General features: G+C 37.4%; 1 protein-coding gene across 5 annotated transcripts; it reads right to left on the bottom strand.

Moving 5' to 3' along the window:
* Positions 1 to 850: 850 nt before the first annotated feature.
* RELL1 (RELT like 1) lies at positions 851 to 25,056 on the bottom strand. 5 transcript variants are annotated; one of them, XR_007509994.1, is made up of 8 exons: positions 24,907 to 25,056; positions 13,833 to 14,075; positions 11,943 to 12,014; positions 10,575 to 10,632; positions 7,720 to 7,959; positions 6,816 to 7,035; positions 3,119 to 3,390; positions 851 to 2,966 (listed from the first exon to the last, which is right to left on the bottom strand). XR_007509994.1 is itself a non-coding variant. In XM_049832676.1 (7 exons), the coding sequence occupies exons 1-6, from the start codon at positions 24,992 to 24,994 to the stop codon at positions 6,855 to 6,857; spliced, it is 882 nt and encodes a 293-aa protein (XP_049688633.1). In that variant the 5' UTR covers positions 24,995 to 25,056; the 3' UTR covers positions 851 to 3,390; positions 6,816 to 6,854. The 5 variants fall into 5 exon arrangements, 3 of the variants coding, with proteins under 3 accessions (XP_049688633.1, XP_049688642.1, XP_049688659.1); XR_007509995.1 differs by having other exon boundaries at positions 851 to 2,564; XM_049832676.1 differs by having other exon boundaries at positions 851 to 3,390.
* Positions 25,057 to 25,356: the final 300 nt, after the last annotated feature.

The raw sequence follows: 25,356 nt of genomic DNA, 5'->3' as shown, positions 1-25,356 counted from the left end.
CTCAGGTTTTATTACGTAGAAGACAAAAGGAACACACAAAAAAAAAAATCCCTGAAAAATGAGAATCACAAAGCATGTTCAATTTCCAGAAGCTTCACCACAATCAGCAATGTCTCGATTTTCTTTGAAAATTAAGGCCTAGATATTTTTTTTTATTCTGAATACAAAACCACAGCTGCATATAAATGAAATTCAAATATAGACCTCAAAATAGACCTTGTGTGATACAGCTAGGAACACTGAAATAAAGAACAAAAAAAGATGAAAACAGGACAGTACACTGATAATTACAACGCAGCTAGCCACAACAACTTGCTTTGAGCCTCCTTCACACTATTAATACAGCAAAACCCATTTTAATGCTATTTACAGATCATAGTAATCTGTGAGAACGTCTTACAACAAATTAAGCATTGCAGTATCACAGAGGAACACAAGCTGAGAGGAAGCAACTGCATAGAGCTTCCTGTCATTTGTAATTTTTTGTTCCATACCTCATGAAAGAAATTGAGAATAATGTTGTGTATTTTTTAAAAGCTCAATGCCAAACATAAAAGTTAAAAGTCTTGATACTTTAAAGGTAAAAGGTCTTTAATCTAACCAGATACCAGTTTGAATTAAAGCATAGATTTTCTTCTTTCCCATATAAAAATATGGAACTAGTCATATTTGCAATTGTCCTTTCTCAAGAAAATAAAACTGCTCTTAAGTACATCACACAAGAACCTAACCTTCTCACTACCTCCATAAACAAAAACTTAAGATGCAAAGAGATTGTATTATACATTAAGACTGTGTAAAGGTTACATTTCACATAATGGATGCAGGCTTAAGAAAGTCACAAACAAGCTTAAGAATCAGTATTTTTTATTTACTGCTTGGTAGTACAAAAGTTGTATATAAACTATTTTGTTAAAAATACATCTGATATGCAAATTTAAGAAAGGCAAATTAACATGGCAATATCCATACCCCTACAAAACAGCAGAGTGTAGTGTTAAATGCAATGAAGCAGGCAGTTTCTAAATCCTCTTATTGAAGTAGCAATGCACAAATTAAATTCTTCCACATATCAGGTCTTATAATACCTTATGTGAGTATTTTATACAGGTAAACAATGTTTTACATATCCAACACGTTTTCTTTTCTTTTATTCTACATATTTCCAATGGAATCAAAATAGAAACTACTTTTAAATTAAGTAAAAAAATACATATTTCTGTTTAAACTGTTTCCCATACTTTTGGCAAATTTACTTGCAGTACGAACCCATCATGTATCAAAACACCATAATATCAAAATACGCCCCCACCCCCCACTTTTTTTTTTTTTTTTAAGCTTTCAGGAGTCTATAACTGTGTATCTCCTTTCTGAAAATTATTTGAAACTGCTTGGTTTTGCCCAACACTCCCTTTTTCCAGTAACGTTTTATACTCGTAGCTCTCAGTCTCTTGGACACTGAAAGCTCACTACTATAAGCAATACTAAAATTCCTCTAGGAACATTAGCTCTTCATACAAATAATCAAAGCTTGAAGAAGAAAAAATTCAAGAATATTAAGTGTATGCCTGTAAGGTCAGCTTGGTGTTTATGTTATACTTAAATATTGAAGAGATTAAAGAGGTTTAATGGGAACAGGGATGCTAAACACTGAAGTTCCAGTCCTGGCCAAACAGTTATTTTGGGCTCTCAAGGATGGTCAATTATCTCTAAAAATATCCATTTTAAAAGGAACAATAAAACATTTATTCTTTTCAGAGCTTGTGGGGGGGGGTTGTTTTGGTTTTTTTTTTTTGAAAATACAGCATCAGTGAAAAGTATGTATTGATAGGTCAAGTCAGTATCTTGTGGATACAAGTAGAAAGACGACCAGCAGCAGCACATATTTTCAGCAAGAATGAAATAAACTTGGGATGTTTCCTTACATGATGTGGGAGTATCCAATACATAAGCAAGAAGATTAATTTTTGTCTTTGTACATATTGATTGTTAACACTGCATAAACTGATGAAGAAACCTGATTCTCAGATCTGAAGGAGAAACACAGTTTATAGCACTTGGACTAAAAGGATTGAAAGCATTCATTTAAAACAAATCAATTCCCAAACAAACTGATTTTCATTGAGTTCATAAGGCAGAGTAAGTTACTTTACAGTTCTCAGAATATAGTGCAATCTCTACTACAATGCATTACATTAGAGCTTATATTCTTAGGCACTCAGAACAAATGTTATTTTTCAGTTTCTATGACACAGCAAAGTTTGCTGAAGTATTGCAAAGATTTCCCTCCCTGAAACAAGTAACATGACAAAACAGAGATCATAGGTAGACACAAAGAATTAACATCACAAAACCATCACTGGTATTTTCAGCAGTAAGTCATAGTTAACATGTGAAGGGAGTGACACTGGCTTAAGATTTTGGTGCCAATGAAAACAGCTACCCTCAGTCCAATAAAGCCACTCTGAAGTACTTTAGTATATACTCCATAAATTTTTAATGCCAAATATTCCATATCCTTATCTAATGGTTGAAATATGTTGCCTTAGCTTAATAAGGAACACCTGTGGGTAAAACAAAAGAGAAAGGCAAAACTATTAGGCATTCTTCAAATACAAGTGAGTAGTTACAAGAAAACAGGAGGACAAGTGGCCTTGAGGAAAGTAACCTTCCCAAGAGCTCACCCAACTACATAGAAAAAGGTGCTCTTCAGCCTACGTTTAGTAGTAAAGGGGAGGTAGAGGGGAGAAAGACAACAATTTAACATCTGCATATAGCTGAACCACTCTGTACTGTGCAATACCCTTCACAGAGTCTGAGGGCTTATGTACTAAAGGCACACATGCAGATTTTGGCTAATATTAATTATTTCCTTGTATGTTTTGCTTGGCTACTAGCAGTAGGATTAAAAGAATATTTTCATCTTCCAAAGGCTGGCTTTTATCTTCAGCAAACACTTGTCAATTCTGGAGGGGAAGAACAGAGGAGAAAAATCCAGATGGACCAAAGGGATGAACACAGTTTATCCACAGGGTAATCATATTACTCATAATATTAAGCTCATTAAAAATGCTTGTCTAAGTACAAAAAAATTAAGATTATTTGATAAGGCTTTTACCTTTCCTGTCCAAAAACTTATATGTATTTTTTCTTTCCAAGATGAAGCCAACATTTGGTACAAGGTCCACACAGCTCAACAGTATTTCTGTCTAAATCTTACTGATTTTACTGGTGAAGAACCATTAAGTGTTTAACCTTGCATAGATGCCATCACAGAACTTGTAAAATGCTACAGTGCCATAAATATATTTCCTTAAATAGTATGCATCTCTTGGGAGTTTTCAGTTTTCTCCAAAGTGCTAGCAGACAAGCTTCTTCTAAAAGTTCCACCTGCAAGAAGAGGAAAACAATTCTAAAAATAAGCCTAAATAGCAAAAATAGTTTTAGGACGAACACACCAATTAAAAAGTAAGCAGATGCTCTGAAATGGAAAAAAAATGCCACTATCGCATGAGGTGGTTGCTGTGCATTGCAAGTTTAGCATGTGAAATCCTAAAGGAGAAGAACTAAAAATTCAGCTGGTACTCATGAAAGGATCGACAAACACATGGACAAACTGACAAATCACATCACAGTGCAAAACACACACAACTTTGAAAAGGATACTAGGAATGGAAAAAGTTGTGTAGCTTCAGTGCACCAGTACCTAATTTTTCTTTACCCACTAGCTTAAAATGGATGTGCAAGAGCACATAGTTTTAAATAACTTAATTGATGAAATGGAGTATGCTGAGAACATGGATGTTTGAGACATGGAGTAGACATGCTACAACTTCAAATGATGCAGCCAGCAAGACACTAGTATAAGCTGAAACACTGTAGAGGTCACTTCAAGAAAATACTAAGAACATGTCAGCTTAGGGGAAAAAAAACCCAAACCTGAACTCAAGAGTAGCAGTGAACACAAGCAACCAGCAATATTACATCATTCAGGTACTGCCCGCCTCAGGAATTCCATCTCATACAGAAACTCAGTAACTGGTTAATGTCAGGCCACAAGGCACAAATCTACTGCCTCCAAATGCCAGAACAAGCCTTTTCTGGCAGTAGCTAAACACACACAGGTGTCTGCCTTCTTCCTCTGCATCTGAAGATCTGAGCCAAATTCTCCAAAACTATATGCTTTTTATCATAAATTTATTGGCTAGAGGCACACAAGTCTTAATGCTGCTTACCTGTTCAGTTTCAGTAGAGTAAGATAACAATTTATTAGAAGTCTGAAATAAGTAACTGAAGTAAAGGTCTAACTACTACCTGTTTATATGTGAACAGCTTTTCATGGCAGTGGACAAAAACTGATCTAGAACCATGCTAGGGAATAGTATCAGTCTTTCAAGCAAGAGCTGTTTATTTTTTGTAGTGCATATCAAATGGGCCTGGCTAGTTTCCCAGATGATTTACAAAATAAAGGTCTCTTCAGTCCAACAGAACTATAAGAGATTCCACAGAGCCATTTCTCTGCTATTAGAGCAGTTGTTTTCAGAAAGGGCAATACTTTAATCCTAAGGGAGGTCCTACAACAAAAAGCTGCCATAGATGGACATTTAATTATTTTTTTATAGCTATACAATCATATCTCTCTAGAGAAGAGCTTATTTTTAGATTAAAGTAGTAATGGTTTAAATTTAGAGAACAACTTTTAGGTAATTACAAGGAATAGCTTTCTTATTTAGGAGAGGAAAGAACAAATTAGAAAGAAAACTGGACTACAAAACATTTTGAGAGTATTTCAAAAGATCACTTTTTTTTTTAATCTAAGTGCACTGGAATTAACTTTATTTATATATATGCCCTTTTCTCTATTTCTAATGTTTAAAGAGAAGATAACTAGCCTGCCTTTAAGACCAAAATCATATTACGAACAGTCTGATCATGCTACCATTAGAGCTACAGAAAAGAAAAAAAAAAGATAGCCACAGGAGTAACAAAACAATTAGCTGGGCATAAAAATGCTAATGCAGCCAGTGAAGGAAGAGGTTATCTCCTATTACATTTAGCTGATACTGATTTTTAAAAAGGGAAGAAAGGAAAAAGAAACCACACCAACAAAAAAAACCCTGAGCACCAGGATAATTCTGAATCAGACAATAGAGTGAAGTTTGTCTTTCACTGAAATCTGTAGATTCTTCACAGATTACAGAGCAGCAGTGAGACAGCAGCCACTAGAAAGCTATGATTTGCCACAGAACAAAAAGCAAAACAAAAAAACCCAACCATCCTTACAGTCTACCAATAACCTCCAAGGCAAGGCCAGCTGTATTTACATTGGCTTTGACAAGCATTTGTCCAAATGTCTTACAAATGTCCAGCAATGAAGATATGACATCTTATTCCAACTTCTTAATTTTTGAAACCTGAACACCACCTCCTTGCAAATTAGCCTACTATTTACCTTCTTACCCACTCAGCAAAAAGAACAATTTACTTCATTACCCTTCACAGCTTTTTAAACATTTGGAAGCATCCCACATCTCCAAGTCTTTCTTCCTCTATGGCAAGGTTTCCAAAAATTGGGTATAATATAATGATGAGGCACAGAGTCCAGACAAGCACACTCCACTTAGTTCAACAGTCACCTGTGCTGCCAATAAAAGTTGGGAGAAGTACCCCATTGTATACCAGCTCTCTACCTTGTTTTCCTTTCTAAATTGATACAATTACAGAATGTTTTCTTACTGAATAAACAACAAAGAAAAGGCCACATCTTGCACCTTGGCTTTTCAGAATTTAACCTCAAGAAACTTGAGGAATTTGAGGTCTTGTTACATTTTCAAACATGCTCAATTACCACTTCTGCATTTCCCTCATATTTGCAGTTACTAAGAGTTTGAAACTGGACTGAGCTGACACAACATGACTTCATCCTCTCTCAGCATACAGAGAGTTTGGCACTGTGCCCTTTGTTCACTTACTTCAAATCCAGTGCCTTTATTTTGTCACCCCAGGACTCCTTTCTTCCCCAAGGGTCAAGGTCTGTATTTTGAATTACATTTGTGTAAAATCACCTTTCCCCTTCAGATTATCAATTGACCTGTCATCAGTTAGAAGCAAACCATATTAAATTACAGGGGTTTTCTTCCCCTGACATTCTTAACTGTTAAGAAAAAAATTAGTCAAGGGTGCATTTCAAAACCACACCAGACACATTTTTGACATGCTTAATGGGGTACCTCAAGCAATTCACTGAGTTTAATGACTCACAAGAAAATCCTATCCTCCTGGCTTAGTAACCTACCCTAGATCTCTGCAATACAAGCATTTTCATGTGTCTCCATTCTTATTAGCCAAAGCTTCACTGATCTATCAGAAAACTATTTAGTAAGCAGTCACTTATACAAGCACACAGTACAGGACAGCAAGCATAAGGAAGAAGCACTGTAATTATTCCAGTGATGCAGCTGTCAGCAGGATTTGTTTCTTTTGCGTAATAAGCACATTGCCACCAAATCTGAACCATCATTTATTGCCAAAAATTAATATGCAGATGTTTTATTTCCTGGACCAGTGATGCCACTTCCACAGAGTAATTTTTATTTCAACGTGTACTCTAATTACAAAGTCTAAATAAACAATTAGATAAGAATACGGTAGATTATTTAGCCTTTACCAATTTATCATTAACTGAGTGGTCAAATATAATTTTTGCAGACATCTGTAGAAAATTTTGAAATTGAAAGATGAGTTTTCACACAGAACTGATACATTTTCAACAGCATTTCTCCTTACTGATTACCTCCACTTATTCCACAACATACCACTTTCAATGGGAGTTCCCAATGTTTGACACCTGCGGTTTACTCTGAGCTTCTCCTCTCTTGCATCTCCTGTTTCACAGGCGTGGCAGGCGCTTCGCTCCCCTCCTGTTTCGCAGGCGTGGCAGGCGTATCACCATTGACACTCTCCACACCAGTAACAGACATTAAGCTTTTCCGTTCTTTGGAATTTGACTTGTGCTCCACTTTTGTGACTCTAAACCTGGAGGTAAACAAAAGGAAGATTCAGTTGTATTTCCCCTGAGATTAGATAGATCATTCTCAGTAGCCAGTGTATGAACAGGAACATGTTTTCAGGTCCCAAGACCCAGACATCAGAGCAGACACCCACACGGACCCAGCTTCCCTTCAGAGCAATCTTCCTTCCTATTACCTACGTGTACTTTTAACACTCGCTACTGCCGAATCACACTTTCTCAGGGAACTGTGTTTTAAAGCAGAACCCACAAATTGCATACTACTTCTTAGAACAGTAATTTTCTGAGACAGCTACAACATAAGCTAGGAATTAAAAATAATGAAACAGAATGAAGTCATTTCTATAGCTCACACTTATGTGAGAAATATCAAATTCAGAAACAGAGGAATTTATTAGTGTGCAATCCTTGTTTCTTTTTAGACAGTATCAATACAGCAATAGCTTTATACCCACAGGAAATCCCCATGTATTAACATAGTTCAAAAAAACCCAAAAACAAAAAACACACCCCAAAAAAAAATCACTTTTGCTTCTTCCAGAAATAACTTCAGTCCAATAGTAACAAGGTTATATCAAAAAAAAAATCACTGATGCTATAAACAGAGTAGAATCAATGCATATCTGATCCAACATGGGCCACTGTAGCGTCCCTAAAAAAAGTATACAATAAAACGACCTAAGTCTTACCTTCCCACAGAAAGGACTGTGACTTCTCCAAGACGACTTCTTCTGTGCTCTTTAGATTTGTGAGCTGGCTTTATAAGGTGCCATCGTTTGTGGCTACAACGAGTACAAACATCCTTTTCTACTACTCCTCCAACAGTATGGAAGTGATGGCCTTTGCAGCTGTGTTTAAATGGAATAGCACCAGGTGACAAAGGAGACCCTGGACTCGTTGGACTCCCAGGAGAGGTAGGAGATAAAGGGCTGTAGCAAAAAGTATAAAGGAAATTTAATGTTTATTATAAAATCCTGTTTCTTAAAAAGGAAAAAAGGGATAGCCTTCAGTTATGTCTAGCTAATAGCTAGTTTTTTTCAGGGACCATTTATTTGAGAGGATGTCTGGCTTAAGGTTCCCTCCAATGTCGTATTTTTGCAGTTAAAATAATTTCTATGAATTAATTCATGTGCAGTCATGTGGTTAAGGTAACTAACACAAAGAGCAAGGAAATAAAAAAAACCAGGCTAAAATAGAAGAGAACAGGTTACATGAACTTATACTGAAGAAGACATCTAATTAGCTGATGAAATTCACAAGTGGAGAACTACAGAAAGTATTTCAGAATTGCTACAGTATCTCTAAAAACTCACAGAAGAGCATAGTCCCACAATATTGCAAAGAGGCAAAACTAAAATGTCTACCATGAAGAGAAGAGGAATCAACAGATCATTCAGCTTAAACTTCAGAAAAACATTTTTTTAAAGTACCTAGAAAGAAAGAAAAAGCAGTACAACCATGAAAAGGCATCTATTGAGAATATCTAATCAAATCAATCTAATTTGCTTCTAAAACAGAAAAGCAGATAGCATAGATAGAAAACAGAAGATGTACTTTTTCGGACTTCAGCATAAATTTTGACAGTGTCTTGAGATACATTCTCTTAAAGCAAGCTAGAGCTCAGTGCATTAAAAGCAAAATTACTGTTGCATAAGGTAGCACACCTTGCTTTAAAAAAAAAATTAAAAAAAAAAAATAAAACAACAAAAAAAAAAAAAACCCAAAGACATACCAGAAAGCTATATATCAGCAGCTTACTATGAAACTGGAAAGACATACTAAATGTTGTTATTCTGGTCCTGATGATATTCAGTATTTTAAATAGTTCCTTGGGTAACGGAATAGAAGAATAGCTAAAGTACCCATAAACTTTGGGTCAGTCATAGTAACTGTAGAAGACAAGATGAGAAATCAGGATGATCAGAAGAGAGCATGTGTGTGAAAGACACATTCACACATACATAAGTCTCATGAAAAATACTGGATGTATTGCAGTAAGGACAACATAAATTTCAGTGCTTTACAAACCCAGATTAAAAAGCAACTAGCCAGATGATCATTATTCAGAAAAAGAAGGTGAAGATCACAAGCTGAACATGAATCATCATGATGTTGTTGCTTAAAAAGGACAAATTTCACAGTGGAAAAAACAGGAGTATAACCTGTGAACCTAAAGTTACATCACTTAGCATTAATCACACTTCAGCTGATCATTCCATCCAGTTTTGGAAGTGTTATTTCATGAAAAATACTAACAAACTGAAGAGACTCCAAAGGATAACAGAAAGAACAAGTTAAAGGAATAAAACATGCCGTAAAATACTGGAGTTACTTGGATGCTTATTTTCAAAACAAAAATACTGACAGGAGACATTTAATGGTCTTCAAATAAAGAATGCTATTAAGGGAAATCTGTTCAACATCTGAAGCAAAGACAGGAACTAATGGATTTACGTGGCAGAAGTGCAAGATTTTACTTAGCCATTACTATTCCTATCATTAGGAAGCATTTCATAGTGCACCAAACTTAAAAAGAAATTTGCACTTGAGTTACTATAGCTTTAGGAGTATCTGTCAGAAAGGATGTAAGAGCAGTCATTTTTCCCTTACTTTTTGTATTTTAATTCACCACTGAAACAGTCTAAAACTCCCAAAATAACATCACACATGCCTACGCAAAAATGTTGAGTTAAAATTCAAAAAAATATTTCTGCTGCACCATAGAAGTTTAAAAATAAGCCCTATACTTGAGCACTCCTTTTGCGAGTTCAATTTTTTTCTTCAAAAACCAAGCCTCTCACTGTAAAAGCAGGTGATAAACGGTTGCATGCTCAACTCTTTGTTTTGCTAAAACTATACTCCCACTTCTTTTATTAGTGACACAGTACTACTTGAACATTCATCTTCTCTGCCTTGAATATGAACACAGGATTACATATGAAGAGTATTTAGAGTAGTACAGATATAGTTTAAAGGTACATATGTACAGATACAAGTACTTTCACACAAATAATGCATCTGCAACTCAACGGCTGAACTACTTTCCCTACATAATTCTCTAAATAGGTGTAGGGTGAAATAAATAGGGGGTCAGTCAACTGATGTGTATTACCACAATTAGAAAGAAAAAAGTAAACCAGAAGGAGACATAGCAAGAGATGTCTGGTTTAAGTTAGCATCCATCCAAACGAAGCAAGTGCTGCTTCTGTTCTTTCAAGTCAGAGTAGCTTTGGACTAAGCCAACTTGTAAGTAACTTCACCCTAAAGTAAACAAGTATTTGCAGCCTCCGTAAATCTTTAGCCCAAAAAACAATAAATCCGCATCACATGCCTAGAACACATAACCAGAAAATCCAGTTACTAACCAGGGCATACATTAAAGTTTAGTGACGCAGAGACACCACAAAGAAAACAAAGTATTATCCTCTTAGCTGGTAACTCAAAGAAGTGATATAGTCTTAAAAGTGCTCAGGAGATAAAATCCTTTGAAAGGGTACATTTTCAGTTGCCTCAGGAAACATGCATTAAAAAGATAAGTAATTACCTTTCAGGTTCAAAGACACTGCTATCTGCTACCATAGCCTTTAACACATCAGCATTTGCTGCAATGAGAATAAATAAAGCTATTCAAAAGTGTACAGCTCTAACTTTAGAAAAACAAACAGCAAAATCAAAGGTCCACAAAGAAATTTCATCCAAAAGAAAGATAACTGCATTATATATATGTCCAAAAAGACATGAGTGAAAAATTATGTAAAAAAGAGTTAATATAATTCTACGGGGTTTTCTTAACATGAGCTAGTAAAATTACAGTTCATATTGCACCCAAAGCTCTGCCCCAATACAAGCCATATAAAAAGATCTCTGAAAATTTTAAAACATCCATTTCACCACAGTGTCATCACCTCACGTGTATAAAGCAACTTCAGATTAAAAACAACAGTTAAAGTGAGCGCAACAAAATGCAAATTAGTTGTCAGCCAAGAACTACCGATTGCTCACATATTCTAAAAAACACATCGGGTACCTAATCCCACCCTTGAGGAAAAATACACAAGCTTAAGGCCCTAACAGTATATTAAGGAAAAACCAAACCAACCAACCTACCCCTCCCCACCACCACCACCACCCCCCAACACCAAAACAAAAAACCCCACAAACTGACCCAAAAATACAACTTTTCCAGAGGAGTAGTCTTGATTCAGAAGTAACTCAAAGCCAGTTCAATGCTTAGGAGAACTTTGATTTATACAAATGTAAAATTAAAAGGGTAAAGGTTCTTGTATTATAAAAAAGCAGTCTCCTAAATGTTTCTTCTACTGGGCAAATACATTCTGAACTAACCAAGCATTCCATGGGCTGCTTAACTGCGATTTTTGGTTTTTTCAGTCGTATCTTCTTCTTTATCCTTTACTCTACGCACACAGCGCATGAAGATACCATGTCCAAAATTCAACATTAGTGCTAGTCTACCCTATTGTCTCAGTTATGCACAAACCTTTCATCTGGCAACAGCTGCAAGAATCATTTCAAGACAAAAAGTTTAATCTGGTCAAAACATAAAAGTTTCACATGCTTTAAACGTTGCCATTAAGAAAGCAACCTTGAGCTTTTACTTCACAAACAAAACAAAAAGGATGAACCAAAATAAATCAACCAATCAAATCATTAAAACATCAAGAAATGCATGCACCAAACTTACCATACAAAATAATTTTCAGGTAAGCAAAGTAATTCCCTATTTTGTTTGAAGTTATTGCCTTCTGAAAGCAATCTCAAAGAGTTAAGCATGTACAAAATGGTTATTAAATGAAAACACATGAACATACCATACTTCAGAATATCTGAAAAACCATACTTCTTGCAGAACACCAACAAAAAGGCTCATAACTTCAGTACTACAATACTATACCTTCATTTTTCATAATGTAGTTAACAATTTGTCCCACAGTGTCGCTATTCTCATGTATAGTTTCATTCATTTCTGTGCAAGGAAATAAATATGTTGTCAGTATCTTGACCTTCCCAGTCAAGAATCGAGTTATTTTAAAACAAAGTAAAAACAAAGATAACCAAGCCAAAACAAAAACAAACACACACCAGAAGAAGTTACATAAAAATAAGACAGGATCTGTTGTCACTTTGGAGGGAAAGCTAAGGTTAAGACTTTTTAGTCCTTATTCAGGAAAAAACACAAACACAAGTTTATGAAATCTACACATCAGCTCTAACATATTCATCTAAAACTTGAATAAACTCAGTATTTTCACAAGCATACATGAAAATTCCTTCTCTAGCTATTAAGAAGACAAACAACAGAGCATTATTTCTAATCCTAACAGTAGGGAGGGAAAAAAAAAAAAAAAAATCACACCAAAAAAAACATTAAACCGTCTCAAGTCACTATTTTAAGATAGGTATTATCAGCTTCTAGTATAAGAGGGATTCAATTTAAGCTTTTCACCACATCTACAAGGACATAACATTTGATTTTTTTAATTTAGAAGAATTCTCATATGACTCCAGGAGCAAGGGATTTAAGAAAGAAACCTCATGACTATACTTAATACTTTTGGAATTGATTACACCTATTAACAATACCGGAAGCTTCCCCAGAATAACCTCAGAAGGCAGAGAAAGATCAGGAAGAGAAATAGAACAATGAAGAGCGGACCTCTGCCCTTCCCTAATGATTGTTATGACTAGCTTTATAAAAAAAAATAACAAGATTGAGGCGAATTTATAGGTAAGACCCTAAATTTGTCTCTAAGTAGTAAATTAGGGGCTTCCCCATCTCTGTACCCACACTTCATCTTCATCCTAGGAACTGTGACTTTGCAATGCAACTTAGACACAGCTACTTCCCCAAACTAAGACCTAAAAATTGTCCCCCTTTCATTACCACTCACCTTGCTGTAACCACTCAGGCAAACTAACAGATCAGATAATCCCACTCACTGTGTGCATGCCCCAGGCAGTAACTGCTTAAGAACATACTGGCACATCATCACTGCACCACATGGCTCTACCCTTACCACACAGCCACTGTAATTTCCCCTTACTATGAACCTACTGACAGTAATTAACTGGGAGAAAGGAAGAGGCCCAAAGTATTTGCAAGTGACTTGCCACTTGTATTTGCTTAGCCAAATGCTATACTGGGTTACTACAGCCCTTCCCAAGCAGTAACACTCTTTCCTTGGTTTTGGGGTGGTTTTTTTCGAGTAGATGGGAATAAGGAACCATAATAACAAGAGCACAAACAAACATTAGGACAAAAACAAAGGTATCTAAGAAAAAATTATAAGCAGCACACAATACATAAAACAGAACGTAGACAGTCAGTCCAAGGGTTCAGTTTTATAGCAAGAATGACAGCACAACAGGAACAAATTAAGATTGCTAAACATAAACCTAAGATTTTAAGCTTAAACAGGAGTGACAAAAAGCTGCTCAGATAGAACTATGTATAACAACACTTTGTTTCTAACAGCATGTGGAATGCAGAAAAGCAACCTGGTGACTTGGGCAGCAGTCTATAGTTGCAAAAAAATAGGCTGGACACTTTGATCCTTCTGTAAGCTCTTAATTGATGTTAGAGGACTTGCATGGGAAATTGGCACACTCGTAGTTTTGACTGACAAAGATCAAAACCCAACAGACATACAGTGGTAATAAAAATATTTTTCTTAATATTGTTTTGATGTCAAATATAGACAGAAATGACAGAAGTCACACAATAAGTTATTCCATAATAGTTGCAATGTACAGAAATAGGAAGCTGTTTATTAGACTTGATTACCTATTTTTTCATCAAGTTTTTCTTCTTCTACTTGTTCAGCCTCTGTTGTGCAACGATATCCTTTTTTCTTAAGGACATGACAGATGAGGATCCCCAAGAGACCCATGATGAAGAAAACAGGAACCAATGCAAAGGCAATATACTCTAGGTGTTCAGCCTTGCCATCATTGCCATCAGTTTTAGTTGCCGAAGTAGTTGTCTGTAAGCCATAGCTTGACAAAACCTGGACAAACTCTCCATTATCTATGTAAATGAACAAACACAGTTATTACTATACACTGTAAATCACTTCAAAGCATTCAGAAAAGTACAAGCATGACCAAATCCCCATAGTGTCAAATGTGATATACCTTCTGCGGTAACTTGAGCAGGAAACACACACTCTACTGCCTGAGAACTCACACCTAGAACAGTAGATATTCCCTCTTCATAAAACAATTACAAAACATCTAACATACAAAAAACCCACATGATATTTCTTCAATATAACAGTGAAGAACAAACAATATTCTAGCCTGATAGGCTTGTAATCTCAACAAGAGGGTTTGCATATTCCACAGAATACCACCATCACTGCTCCTTGTTTCCATCAGTGAGGAAAATGCCATACCATTCCTCCAGTCCTAAATTCATGCAAAATTGCTAAAAAAAAACCACGAATCCTTCTGTAATCTAAGAGTAAGTACAGGATTTGGTATTGGCCCTTGCAAAGAAAAAGTTATCGAGTGTGAGAGAAAAAGCCTTGATTTCATGGCACAAAAGAAAGAACATTTACCCTCTACTCATCAGCATAAGGTGGGCTCATTCTTTGCTTCTTTAAGATTTGGAAATCATTTTGTATTTAAACTTGAAACAAGATGGGAAAGAGGCTTTTCTTTTTGTTTGAAAGAATTTAAGTTTCAGCACAGGCACACATTAGCTCTGTACCCACAATTAAGCATTTTTGTTTCAATTAAGCTCTGAATTTAACAGATGTATATTCCATGTTATAGACCAGGCGTTTGAACTACCAAAATTACAGAATATTTGCATTAGAAGTGACCTCTAAAGTTCCTCAGTCTGAACACTGCTAAAGGCAGCTCTGATTAGATCAGGTTGCTCAGGTAAGCTCCATTTGAAGGATGGACATTCCACAACATTTCTGGGCAACCTGTTCCAGTATTTACCCACTTTTATGGCCAATACACACAGATAAATTAAAGTCTCAGTACCTTCACATTTATCAAAGTACAAAAGTTCAACTGTTCAGCTAAATCCAAAAATATAGGCCTTCTGAACCTCTAGGTTTATACACATTCCCCACTAAATAATAATAAAGATTTAAATATTACTCTTCCAACATGCAAGAATATTCCTGCATTTCTACCCTCTATTCTTGTCCTCCACTTCAGCTGAAAGCAATTTTTTGGAGTAGGAAACAATGACAACAAAGACAACCAATAAAAAAAAAAATAACACTGTTTCAAGATATTTGCCATCTACTTGTTAAAATGGACAAGGCAATTCACAATTGTTTCATTAATCAAACTGGTTGAAGGAGTGAAGACTCATCAGGAAACCACTTACGTGACACTTTCACAACAGTAGTGTCTAGAACAATCAAATCTCTCCCTTTAAAAAAAATAATGGAAGCCTCCAGAAAATTGCCAAAAGACCCTTATTCCACAAACACCTCCACTGAATTGGCTGTGTAACTAAATTGTATTTGAAAAATACTAGTAAGGTGACAGATAGCTAAGAAGATTTTTAAAACTGCAGATAGGTATTTACCTTAGTTTTCTTTAAATCAAAACACTAAAACTTTTAAAGTACTTCCAAATTTTTCAGGACAGTCTTGAATTGTCAGTTCAGTAGTAATACACAACTTGCTCAAAGTGAAAAAACACTGGAACTTCTTTGAAACAACAACTGACAAAACCCCAACCAGCAAAAAGAAAAAAAGATGTGTTAAGCATTTCTCTTAAACTAATTTTCTAGACAATAGTAGAAATGCAGAAAAATGGAAAGAAATGCAAACAAACAACTGACTAGATCATGAGGCTAAATGTTAAAACAAAATCTCAGGATGTTTGCTTTAGACAGAGCCAGATGATCTAGCTTGCTCCCAAAACCAAAAGAGAAAGCTATTCACTTTTAAGAGAGGCCAGCAATTCTACAGATAATTGTATGCAGAACTTACTAGTAAGTAACATTTAGAAGCTTTAACTTTTGCCCAAGTAGGACAATTGAACAATACATACAATGTAACACTTTACAGCTGCAATTGTTTTACAGTACAAGGAAACAAAAGTCAGGAAAGGGTAATGGACACAATCACATAAATGAGAAAGTTGATCTTACATACAATTTATTTGCTTTCTAAGATTTCATAATTCATGTTTTAATATACCAAAATAAAATAGTTATTTTTTTAAGAAATATTTGCTAACTCACCAGGTAGCAAAGCTAAAAAGTCCCCCACTTAATCACACAAAGTAGCTTAATTTACTTCCCAGGGAGGAGAAAAGCCATCACACCAGAGAAGTATTATTTTGATGACTGAAACATCTCAGAATCTAAGAAATCCAACAGTATAAATCACAAACAAATAACACCTCTTAGTATCTTCTCCGTAACCATGGAGGTAATTCCCACTTCAAACCTAGAGAGCAAGTAGGCCTTACGACACAGCTGAAGACCCATGCTTCAGACTCTCCTCCAAGTAGCGGTTCATTATAATTTCTCCAGAGGCAAAGCAGCTTAAGCTGTCCCTTCCCCTCCAGTCCTCTGCCACCCCCCTGGTTGTGCTCCTGAAAGCAGTTTTAAACTGGATTACAGAGATGACCAGGGTTTAAGAAAAAATGCCTCAAAAAGTCTGCAGTTTTTAAGCAGTCATTTTACTGAATCAGTATAACCTGTGGTTTGGCAAACTGCTCTCTCCAGACAATCAAGAGACTGAGTAAACTGAAGTGGGGGAATAAGCAACCATGATCAAGGGTAGACGAATACATCTAGAACAAGCTTTCCTAAAGTAATTGTAGTAACATGGAGCCATAGTCTCAAGAGCGTGCTCCAAAAATAAGGGCAGGATGATTAATTATGTGTAAAGAAAAAAAGTATCATGTCCTACATAATTGTTTTTAAATCATCAACCTGGAACGCCATCACCTTGACACAGCCACTGAAAACATACATACAATTTAAAATACAAAGCTGATTCACAAAGCTGCATACAAACAACAGAAGAAAAAGGAACTGGGAAAATGGATCCCAAATACTATTAAATGTTCACAGCAAACAAGAAAAAAAATTATATAAACCCGAGCCAACCTCAAGTTCACAAGCAACTCCAGCAACAGAGCTACACTGCATTTTCAGAAGGATAGATCATTGCTGAGCAATCACTAAATACTATCCCCACCCTCCAAAAGAAGCAAACCATCAGAAACTACTCAGGGTGATATTCCCAGCCTACGTAATATATAACACCTGTAAATGCTTACATGGTAAGAACCATGGTTTGTGTTTCTTTGTTTTCTTTTTCTACCTACATAATCTGTTTTATGATTTAGTTTAGTACTTCTGCTGGTAGACTGCCATATGACACACCAATAAGTAACCCTCATCATCTACAATCTGACAATTACACACATTCCCAAAGGATAGATGCAACCTATATGAGTTAAAAGAAAAAAAAAAAAAAGAAAAAAGGGAAAATGCCACAACTGTGCCTATACTGGCACCTTTTTTCCTGACAGAAGGATGTTGGAAAAACTCATAATTTATCAACTAAATACTCTGTAGCACAGATTAGTCCACTAATTGGATTGAGATTTAAAGAGCTTTTGAACTAGGCAGGAAAATATACTTAGAAGTATTTTTTTCCATTTTAAAATGCATTAACAAACATAGATACTCCAGTATACCAGCCTATATAGATAAGCCTACGTGATTTTTCTTCACTTGTCCTTAGATACCTAAAAATCTAATTCTCCCATTAAAATTCAACAAGATACACACTACTTTGCAAGTTGTCTTATTACTAGTAAAACATTATGTCAATAATTTTTCTATATAAATACTTACACAAAGTCCACAAACTGCTTGATGTCATCCATTTTATGTTCAGAGATGCAAAAATTCACCAAAAGCAACCCAAAAATATTCCAGAAAAAATTAATTAGCTGGATCAAATACTTGGTGTTTTGTAACATTATAAGCACAGCAAAGCACTCAGCTTTCATTAAACACCCTACACATATCAGGAAATCTGCCCTCAAAAGCCTCAGCAGTTACAACATCATGCAAACACAAGGCTTGGTTAGCTAATGAGCAATAAATTTTATGTCCCAAGTCATAGCTACATCATTCATTGTACGTTCCCTATTCCTCTTCCCCAGAGGCATATTATGCTTATTAACAGACTGTTGATAAGTCTACCATATTCTCATGATGTATGATGTTGCTTCACAATGGTTTTTAATGACCAATGGTTTTTAAGTTCAGACCATGGCAATCTTCCTTCACTCAAGTCAATTCATATAGAAATTCATTTGCTTCGGTGTTTTGCTGTCCTCGCATTTTTATATACCTGTCATTGTATAGCAGTTTACATGTAAAAATTACTTGAAGATGCAATCTAAATAAAAAGATTTAGGAGCAATATTCAGCATGTTTAAAGTTATGTTTAAGCTGTAGATCCCATATTGCATTCATACTACTAACTCAGATCCCATGTACTCATTTGCTTAAAAATGAGTATGTTAGGTATTGAATATTGCCTGCCCTTACTTAATCCTTACCTAAAAAGTAAAATATAAGGACAGTCAACCTCAGACAGGTCTTTTACACTGGTTCCAATCATTACTACTCTGACACAACGGTAGCTTTCCTCTATCTCAGCAATGGCTCAAGAAAATTTTACAGCACCTTTATGGAATAGAATACAGAATGAAAAAAATTAGCACACTAATGAAAAAAATATTTCATCCTTCATTAAACTGCAATTTTTACACAGCCTTGACATATCTATTAACATTCTAGTTAAACACTGTATTCCCTCCATAGTGGTAAAATAATGTCTGACCACGAAAATATTCCACGATGACAATGTCTTGAAGGCTGTGATAAGAATGAAGCAGGAGCAGACCTTGTAAGCAAAGGTATTGCTCTGTAACAAACTTTCTTTCCCCTTAAGGTTTTATAAACTCACAGAAAAGATGGGAGCACCTTAGAGCAGTCATCCCACTTCATCCCACTGTCAAAAAACAGGATTAACTGTACCTAGACAACTATCTGCCAAGCATGGCTAAAGATCTTGCGAAGGTAGCAGCTTGCCCTCCACACTTACTTACTTTCTCACTGCAAATGGAGGGTCAGAACAATTCCCCCTTTAGTATCTACTACCACAACATCAGATTCTGCTTGCACTGAGTCACAGAATTACTTTCCTTGGTTTTAGCTGCATGTACTTGAAACAATTTCATACTTGGCATGATCACTATGACCTCCCCAACACGAGCCCCAGTTAACTCAAAGCTTTGCCTTTAGTATTGATCTAAACAGACAACTCTCAAACTTTTCATAAAGCATATGAGAAATCTCTAGAAATATTTAATATTGCTTAAAGAACTCAGATTCTTGAAAAATAAATCCTTTTTGTAACAAAGATCAAACCTGTTTAGTTGTTATATAAGTAATATAAAACTCATCATTAAACTAATGCATTATATTTATTTTTCTAAATCTCCTATACTAAACTTAAGCAAAACCTACATCTAGCTGATTACTTCAAGCACATTCAAGTAGTTTTTGTATTGTTTAATTTACAGAAAGTAGCCCATAAACAATGACGTAATCTTCTCTCTACTCTACTGATAAAGAATCCTATTTGGTTACTCTGGATTTTGCCCATTATGCCCATGCCATTTATTTCTTATGGCATGCCTTTTAGAGAATGTTGTTTACATTTTATAAATTTGATTGTTCTAGGAATCTACCTGCTAAAAATAAGTACATACATATTCACTATCTTCTTCTCCATGAAGTTCAAGCAGTTACATGATCATATTTCCTGCTTTCAGGCACAAAAATGAAATGTAGCTATCAACCTCACAATATACAAACTATTGTTGGCCTTAATGTAAATTAAAATTTAAAGAAATTAAACACGATCAATGTACAACCTATTTAAGTACAAGACAAATTAAATATTCAGATATGGCACATGATTTGCTCAAACATCTCAGCTAAACACAGCTGGAAAACATGTCTCAGTAGCAACATGAGCTTATGCATCAGTTCACCCATCTGTGGAAAAAGAGCAATCACTTAAGGTTCAAAATAATTTAGACAAAATATGGTTTGCTTGGGTGCTTTGTTGGTTCTTGGAGGGGAATGGGGGGGTTAGTTTGGCTGGTTGTTGGGGTTGTTTTTCCCCCCACAGCTCTTTTTCTTTCTTTCATACCTGGATCACTTCTAGTTCGATTCACCATGTGGACCTACACACTGTTTAACGGGCATAATCAAAGGACTGCTTAAGCTGGCAATGCCACAAGAAGGAATGGTTCAGGCAACTGTGACCTCAGTGCACCCTGCAAGGAAAAGGCACCTGATGATCATACCTAGTGCTTGACCCTCTCCTGGCTCTAGAGGAAGTATGCTTTGAACTGCATTAAACTATAATGACACTTGCTGCCTCCGGGCCAGACATCTCAGGTGGATGGATGTACACTTTGATTTAAAGCATTCATTTTAAGTATCATCTAAATTAAAACTTTTTTTGATTTTCAATTACACACTTTTACATTCAGGCATAAAAAAAAACCCAACTTGTTTATTAGCTCAATTTCCAAAATACATGCTAAACAGCTCACTAGCAAGAATTTAAGAAAACTGACTTTATTTTTAAAAACTTACTAAGGTAATGGAGTTTTAGTGAAATTATTTGCCAAAACCAGCCTGGTTATGTCCCTTGGCACTTCAGAAGTAACAGATATTTTCTCAAAAGAAAGAAGCTCTAAATTAGCTATTTATTTTCATTCAGTACACTCAACTTATTTAGGTATAAAATAAAGCATTCTACTAGAGCTGCAGTAGAGGTTTCTGTTATCAAAGTCTAACTTCATTTTTTAGATTCTTAAGTGCTTAGCAGTGAATTTGTTTAAAACTCTGATGGTAATTATGTACTGATTTAATACAGGGTTTTATTTATTTTAATGATAGTAAATATAGTCAGAGGAGTTTTCTGTGACTTTAAATTAAACATACTTTTAAAGAGTTATCTGATTTAAATAGTATTTATCTATTCTAGACACCACAGTCAAACTGCCTTTGCCTAACTAAGCAGATGAAGTAACAAGCAATTTCAGTAACAAGTCAAAATATATCACTGTCCAAAACAGACACACACTAATATATTTAGGAAATGTTTGGGCTTCTCTGCCTTATTAGTAAGATGGTAGCTACAAAAGAGACCAGGCAAACTAGAAAAGGCAGCAAAGAACAGGTTAAAAAAAAAAAGTTTATTTTCTAGAGGAAAAAAACCCAACTCTTAATTGAAGAAAACCTATTGCCTACCATTTGCTTCATCTATTGTTCAAGGAAATTGTACTTTGGGGAATATTCATAAACTGAGTAACAAAGGAAAAACACCTATCATCAAAGAGGAGCGTTCGACAAGTTTGTGAATTCCACTTAACTTCTAGCTTCCTTGTAGTAATCAGAACCTACAACCAGAAGTGAAATAAGCAGGAAGTCTGATGAGAAAAAGGAAGCCACATGATGAAAGAACATACTGACAACTAGTAACGGTACTGCCAATTGCCTTAGAAGTTAAGCAAGGTTGTTTAAGGTTTGCTGTCAAGAACAGACCTCAAAACCTTCATCAGATTTGTCAAAAGCAGTATCTCAAAAAAGTGAGCAGAAGGATCAACCATGTTTCTTTAAAGCTCGTTCTAACTGCACCTGATTGCAAACTCAAATAGTAAGATGCATGCAGCAAGTCTCAGGCATGACCTTCCTGAGTAACAGCATCCTTACTACCCAATATTGTATTCAAAACCATAAAACTGCAAGTCTTTCATAGTACCTCAAGCTGGAGCCTCTAGGAGTCCTTAAATTAGAGATCAAGTCTTTGGCTCCCTGAAGTCACCACAAAAATTGTGATTGTGTGCAAATTTTGCAGTAGGTCTGGAAAGAGCTTTCTACTCAGAGATAAGTCTCTGCCCTGTTGAGTTCTTTCCTAATCCCTATCCTCTTCTGAATTACATGCCTCATCAACACTTTCAGTAAGTTGTCTGCAAAAGTTTTAGGCAGGCTTCCCTGAAAGCCTAGGGGTGGGGTGGGAATTCAGAGAGGAGATACCTCCTATGTAAAGATCGGTCCTATTAACAGCAAACAAACTATAGCTAAAAGCATTACTGTATAATGCATGTAACCCTCAACAATTTTAAACCATTGCAATTTCTACGCTCCCAGATAGAGCTTGTTAGGAACCAAAAAGGAAGACCAAACCTAATAAATCATCTTGTCAGACACCCAGTCAGTCCAAACAATCACACCACGAAGGCATCTGACATTATTAAGAATTCAATGAGAAAAACAATGAAGAATATCTAGAACAGTTTTGTCCTGTTGAGAAAGGGAAAAATTGCAATATGAGGGGCAGTAACAGAGACTCAGTCCATTCCTTGTGTGTGACACAATATGCGGTTGATAATGCTGCAGAAACATATACAGAGAAAATTTTTCCTCAAATTTCAGTTTTCAAATAGAACATGCGCTGCATGCAGCTACCATATGCATTTAATAACGCACACTTCACCAGTTTGGCCGTTTTAAAAAAAATAAATCCTTCCTGAGCACACCAGATAATTAGATCCATATCAAAGGTACATTTACAAGGGTAAGCAGCATCTAGCGAGCTGCCTTAAATCAATGCTACCAAACACATCGTATCAACACATTTATACAACTAACATCCACAGTAGTTTACGCAAGTCAAAAATCAATTTTAACCAAAACCAGTATATCTGCTGTGTGAAGATACAGCAGATAAACTGACAGAAAGTATTTGGCAAACTCAAAGGAGAAAATTCTTTCATAGCTTTCACATTTCCTGCCAGACTTGCCAACTTTTAGCTTTCATAAGTACAATCCTACTCATCTAGGTATACTAAATTACTGCTATCGTTATTAAATCCCACCAATACACATGGCATACTAACAGTCCTCCAGCATAACCTCCTTAAAGCCCAAAAAAGCATTCCCAAGTATAACCATTTGTAAAAAGTCCCTATAAGCCTATGTATACACATCCTTTGGTTTACTAAAACATCTGTTTACATTCTCTTCAAGATGCCAAGTAGTAGGTAAATTGTGTAATAATCTCGACATGTAGAAACATGTAGTAATATGCGAAAGTAACAATCATCAAAGAGCAAATTAATTTTTTATCTGTTAAGATATTTTACACTAAAGCAACTGAGAAAAGAGGCGAGGAAAAAAAAAAAAAAAAGATGGTCACAATTGAGAAGAAAAATCCCCAATTCCTCTCCTCCTCCTACCTCTGCACACAAAACCTGAAAAAAATAAGAATTAGGGCCTTGGAGAGCACTAGCTACCTGCTAACACAAATTTGAAATTCAAGATGCTTAAACTTTTTCAGTGAAATCAATTATCTGGAGAAAAAAAAAAGGACTGATAACGCTAGTATCTTTAGCACTATTTTACTACCCCCAGTTGTACCTAGCAGTACTTCTTTCTTTCCACTCTCCTGAAGGCAAGGATGGACTGGATGACAAGCCTTCCATTCCTCCTGCTTTCAGAAAACAAATAGTAAGCGGTAGGTATCTCAATCCTTTCTGACCAAGCTGGCCTGCACCAAGCAATAATTACAGATGTACAAAAGTAAGCACAGAAAGACTAGAAACATTTATTGCTTAATTTTATGTTAATAAGTATGCCTATGTTAACCATTTCCACTAAGTTTAAAGTTTACTCTCAAGCAAGCTGGTACGCTCTTATCAATGTCATACCAGCCCAAGGTAATAAAGCTGATCAAGTTGAAAAATCACACCCCATAAAAAGAAGCATCAGCGTAAAACGTTTGAGAAGCAAAGACAACACACAAAAAACCGCTTCAGACTACAAAAGCGACAAAGTCAGTTTCACTTTGAGATTACTAGTACCATAACATTTGGGGTTAGACATAAACAAAGAAAATGTCATTTAAAACTAACTTCTTCTGGCGCTTGTATGTGTGCGAGCGTTCTTCAGAGATCTCAAGGGTTGCAGTCAACTGAATTTCCAAAACCGAAACGCTAAGCCAAGTTTAATCTCACAACAGACGGTGAAGTAGAAGCAATTCTTTGACGCATTTCTATCTTGTGAGCCATCCGACTCCTGCTTAAAGTGAAAGCAGCTACGGAGGGGCTACCAGACTCGAGTTTGTACAGCTCGTCAGGGTTTGTCTGTTTGTTTGTTTTCTTTCCTTCTTTTTCTCCCCGCAACTCATGGCCATACCCGACGAAGTTAACAGTCCGGGGCGGGGACTGTCGCGACATGCGGAGCCGCTTTACCGCTGAAGGCGCTCGCACGGGGAAGGCAGACCGCAGCGGTCCTCCCAGCCCGCCCGAGCGGGACCCCGGAGCCGCCGCTCCCGCCCCGAGCGCCCCCTCAGCGCCGCCACCGACGGCGGCCGCGCTCCGCCGGCGGGCGGGAGAAACTTCGGCCGCTGCCAGCGCGGAGCCTCGACCTCCTCCCGCTCGCTCCACCCGGGATGCCCAGGGCGGAGCGGGGACGTGCCCCTGTCCCGCAGCTCTCCAACGGGCCGCGGCGGGGGCACTCCAACGCTTCGGCCCCGCGGCGGTGGGGGAAGGGGGAACCTGCCGGGGGAGAGGCGGCGGGGGTCAGCCAAGGCGCCCGAGCGGCGGGGGAGGCCGGCGGGGCCGGCAGCTCGCACTCCCCGCCGAGGTCACAGCCGGCGGTGGGGGGGGGGCCGCCGAGCGGGGAGCGGGGCGGGGGTCCCGGCTTGAAGCTTCCCCTCCGACAGAGCTCCCACCCGCGGCGAAGGACCGAGGCCACGGCGACCCACCGAGAGCGGAGCGGTTGCCCAGCCAGGCAGCCGTCGGGCCCAGCGAGGGAGAAGTCGGCGGGATCCCGCCCGTCGCTGGCGGAGCCATACCCGACGCCTCGCCCGCGCTGACTCCGCTTTGGCAGCCGCGCTGCCGCCGCCCGGCCCGGCCCGGCCCACCGGCGGCGGGGCGCGCCCTGCCCGCACGGCGGCTGCGCGGAGCCCGCCGGCCCGGGGCGGTGCTGCGCCGGAGCGTCCCGCCCTGCGTGGGGCGGGCGGCGTTCCCGGGCCTCCTGCGGGGGAGAACGGGGCCGTGCCCGCGAAGCCGCTGCGCGCAGCGTGCCGGGGCCTGGCTTTGGCGAAGGGGGAAGGCGCTTCTTACGCAGTCCCGTAAGGATTTTCCGGAGGTTGTTCCCCACCCCCAGAAGCAGTTTAATACTGCAGCTCCTGGACGTGGTTTTCTGAGCCCGG

The sequence above is a fragment of the Accipiter gentilis genome, chromosome 3 (assembly GCF_929443795.1).
Source record: "Accipiter gentilis chromosome 3, bAccGen1.1, whole genome shotgun sequence".
In the NCBI taxonomy this organism is placed as follows: domain Eukaryota; kingdom Metazoa; phylum Chordata; class Aves; order Accipitriformes; family Accipitridae; genus Astur; species Astur gentilis.
Note: the sequence above shows the minus strand (reverse complement) of the source record. Positions and strands in the feature narration are given on the sequence as shown.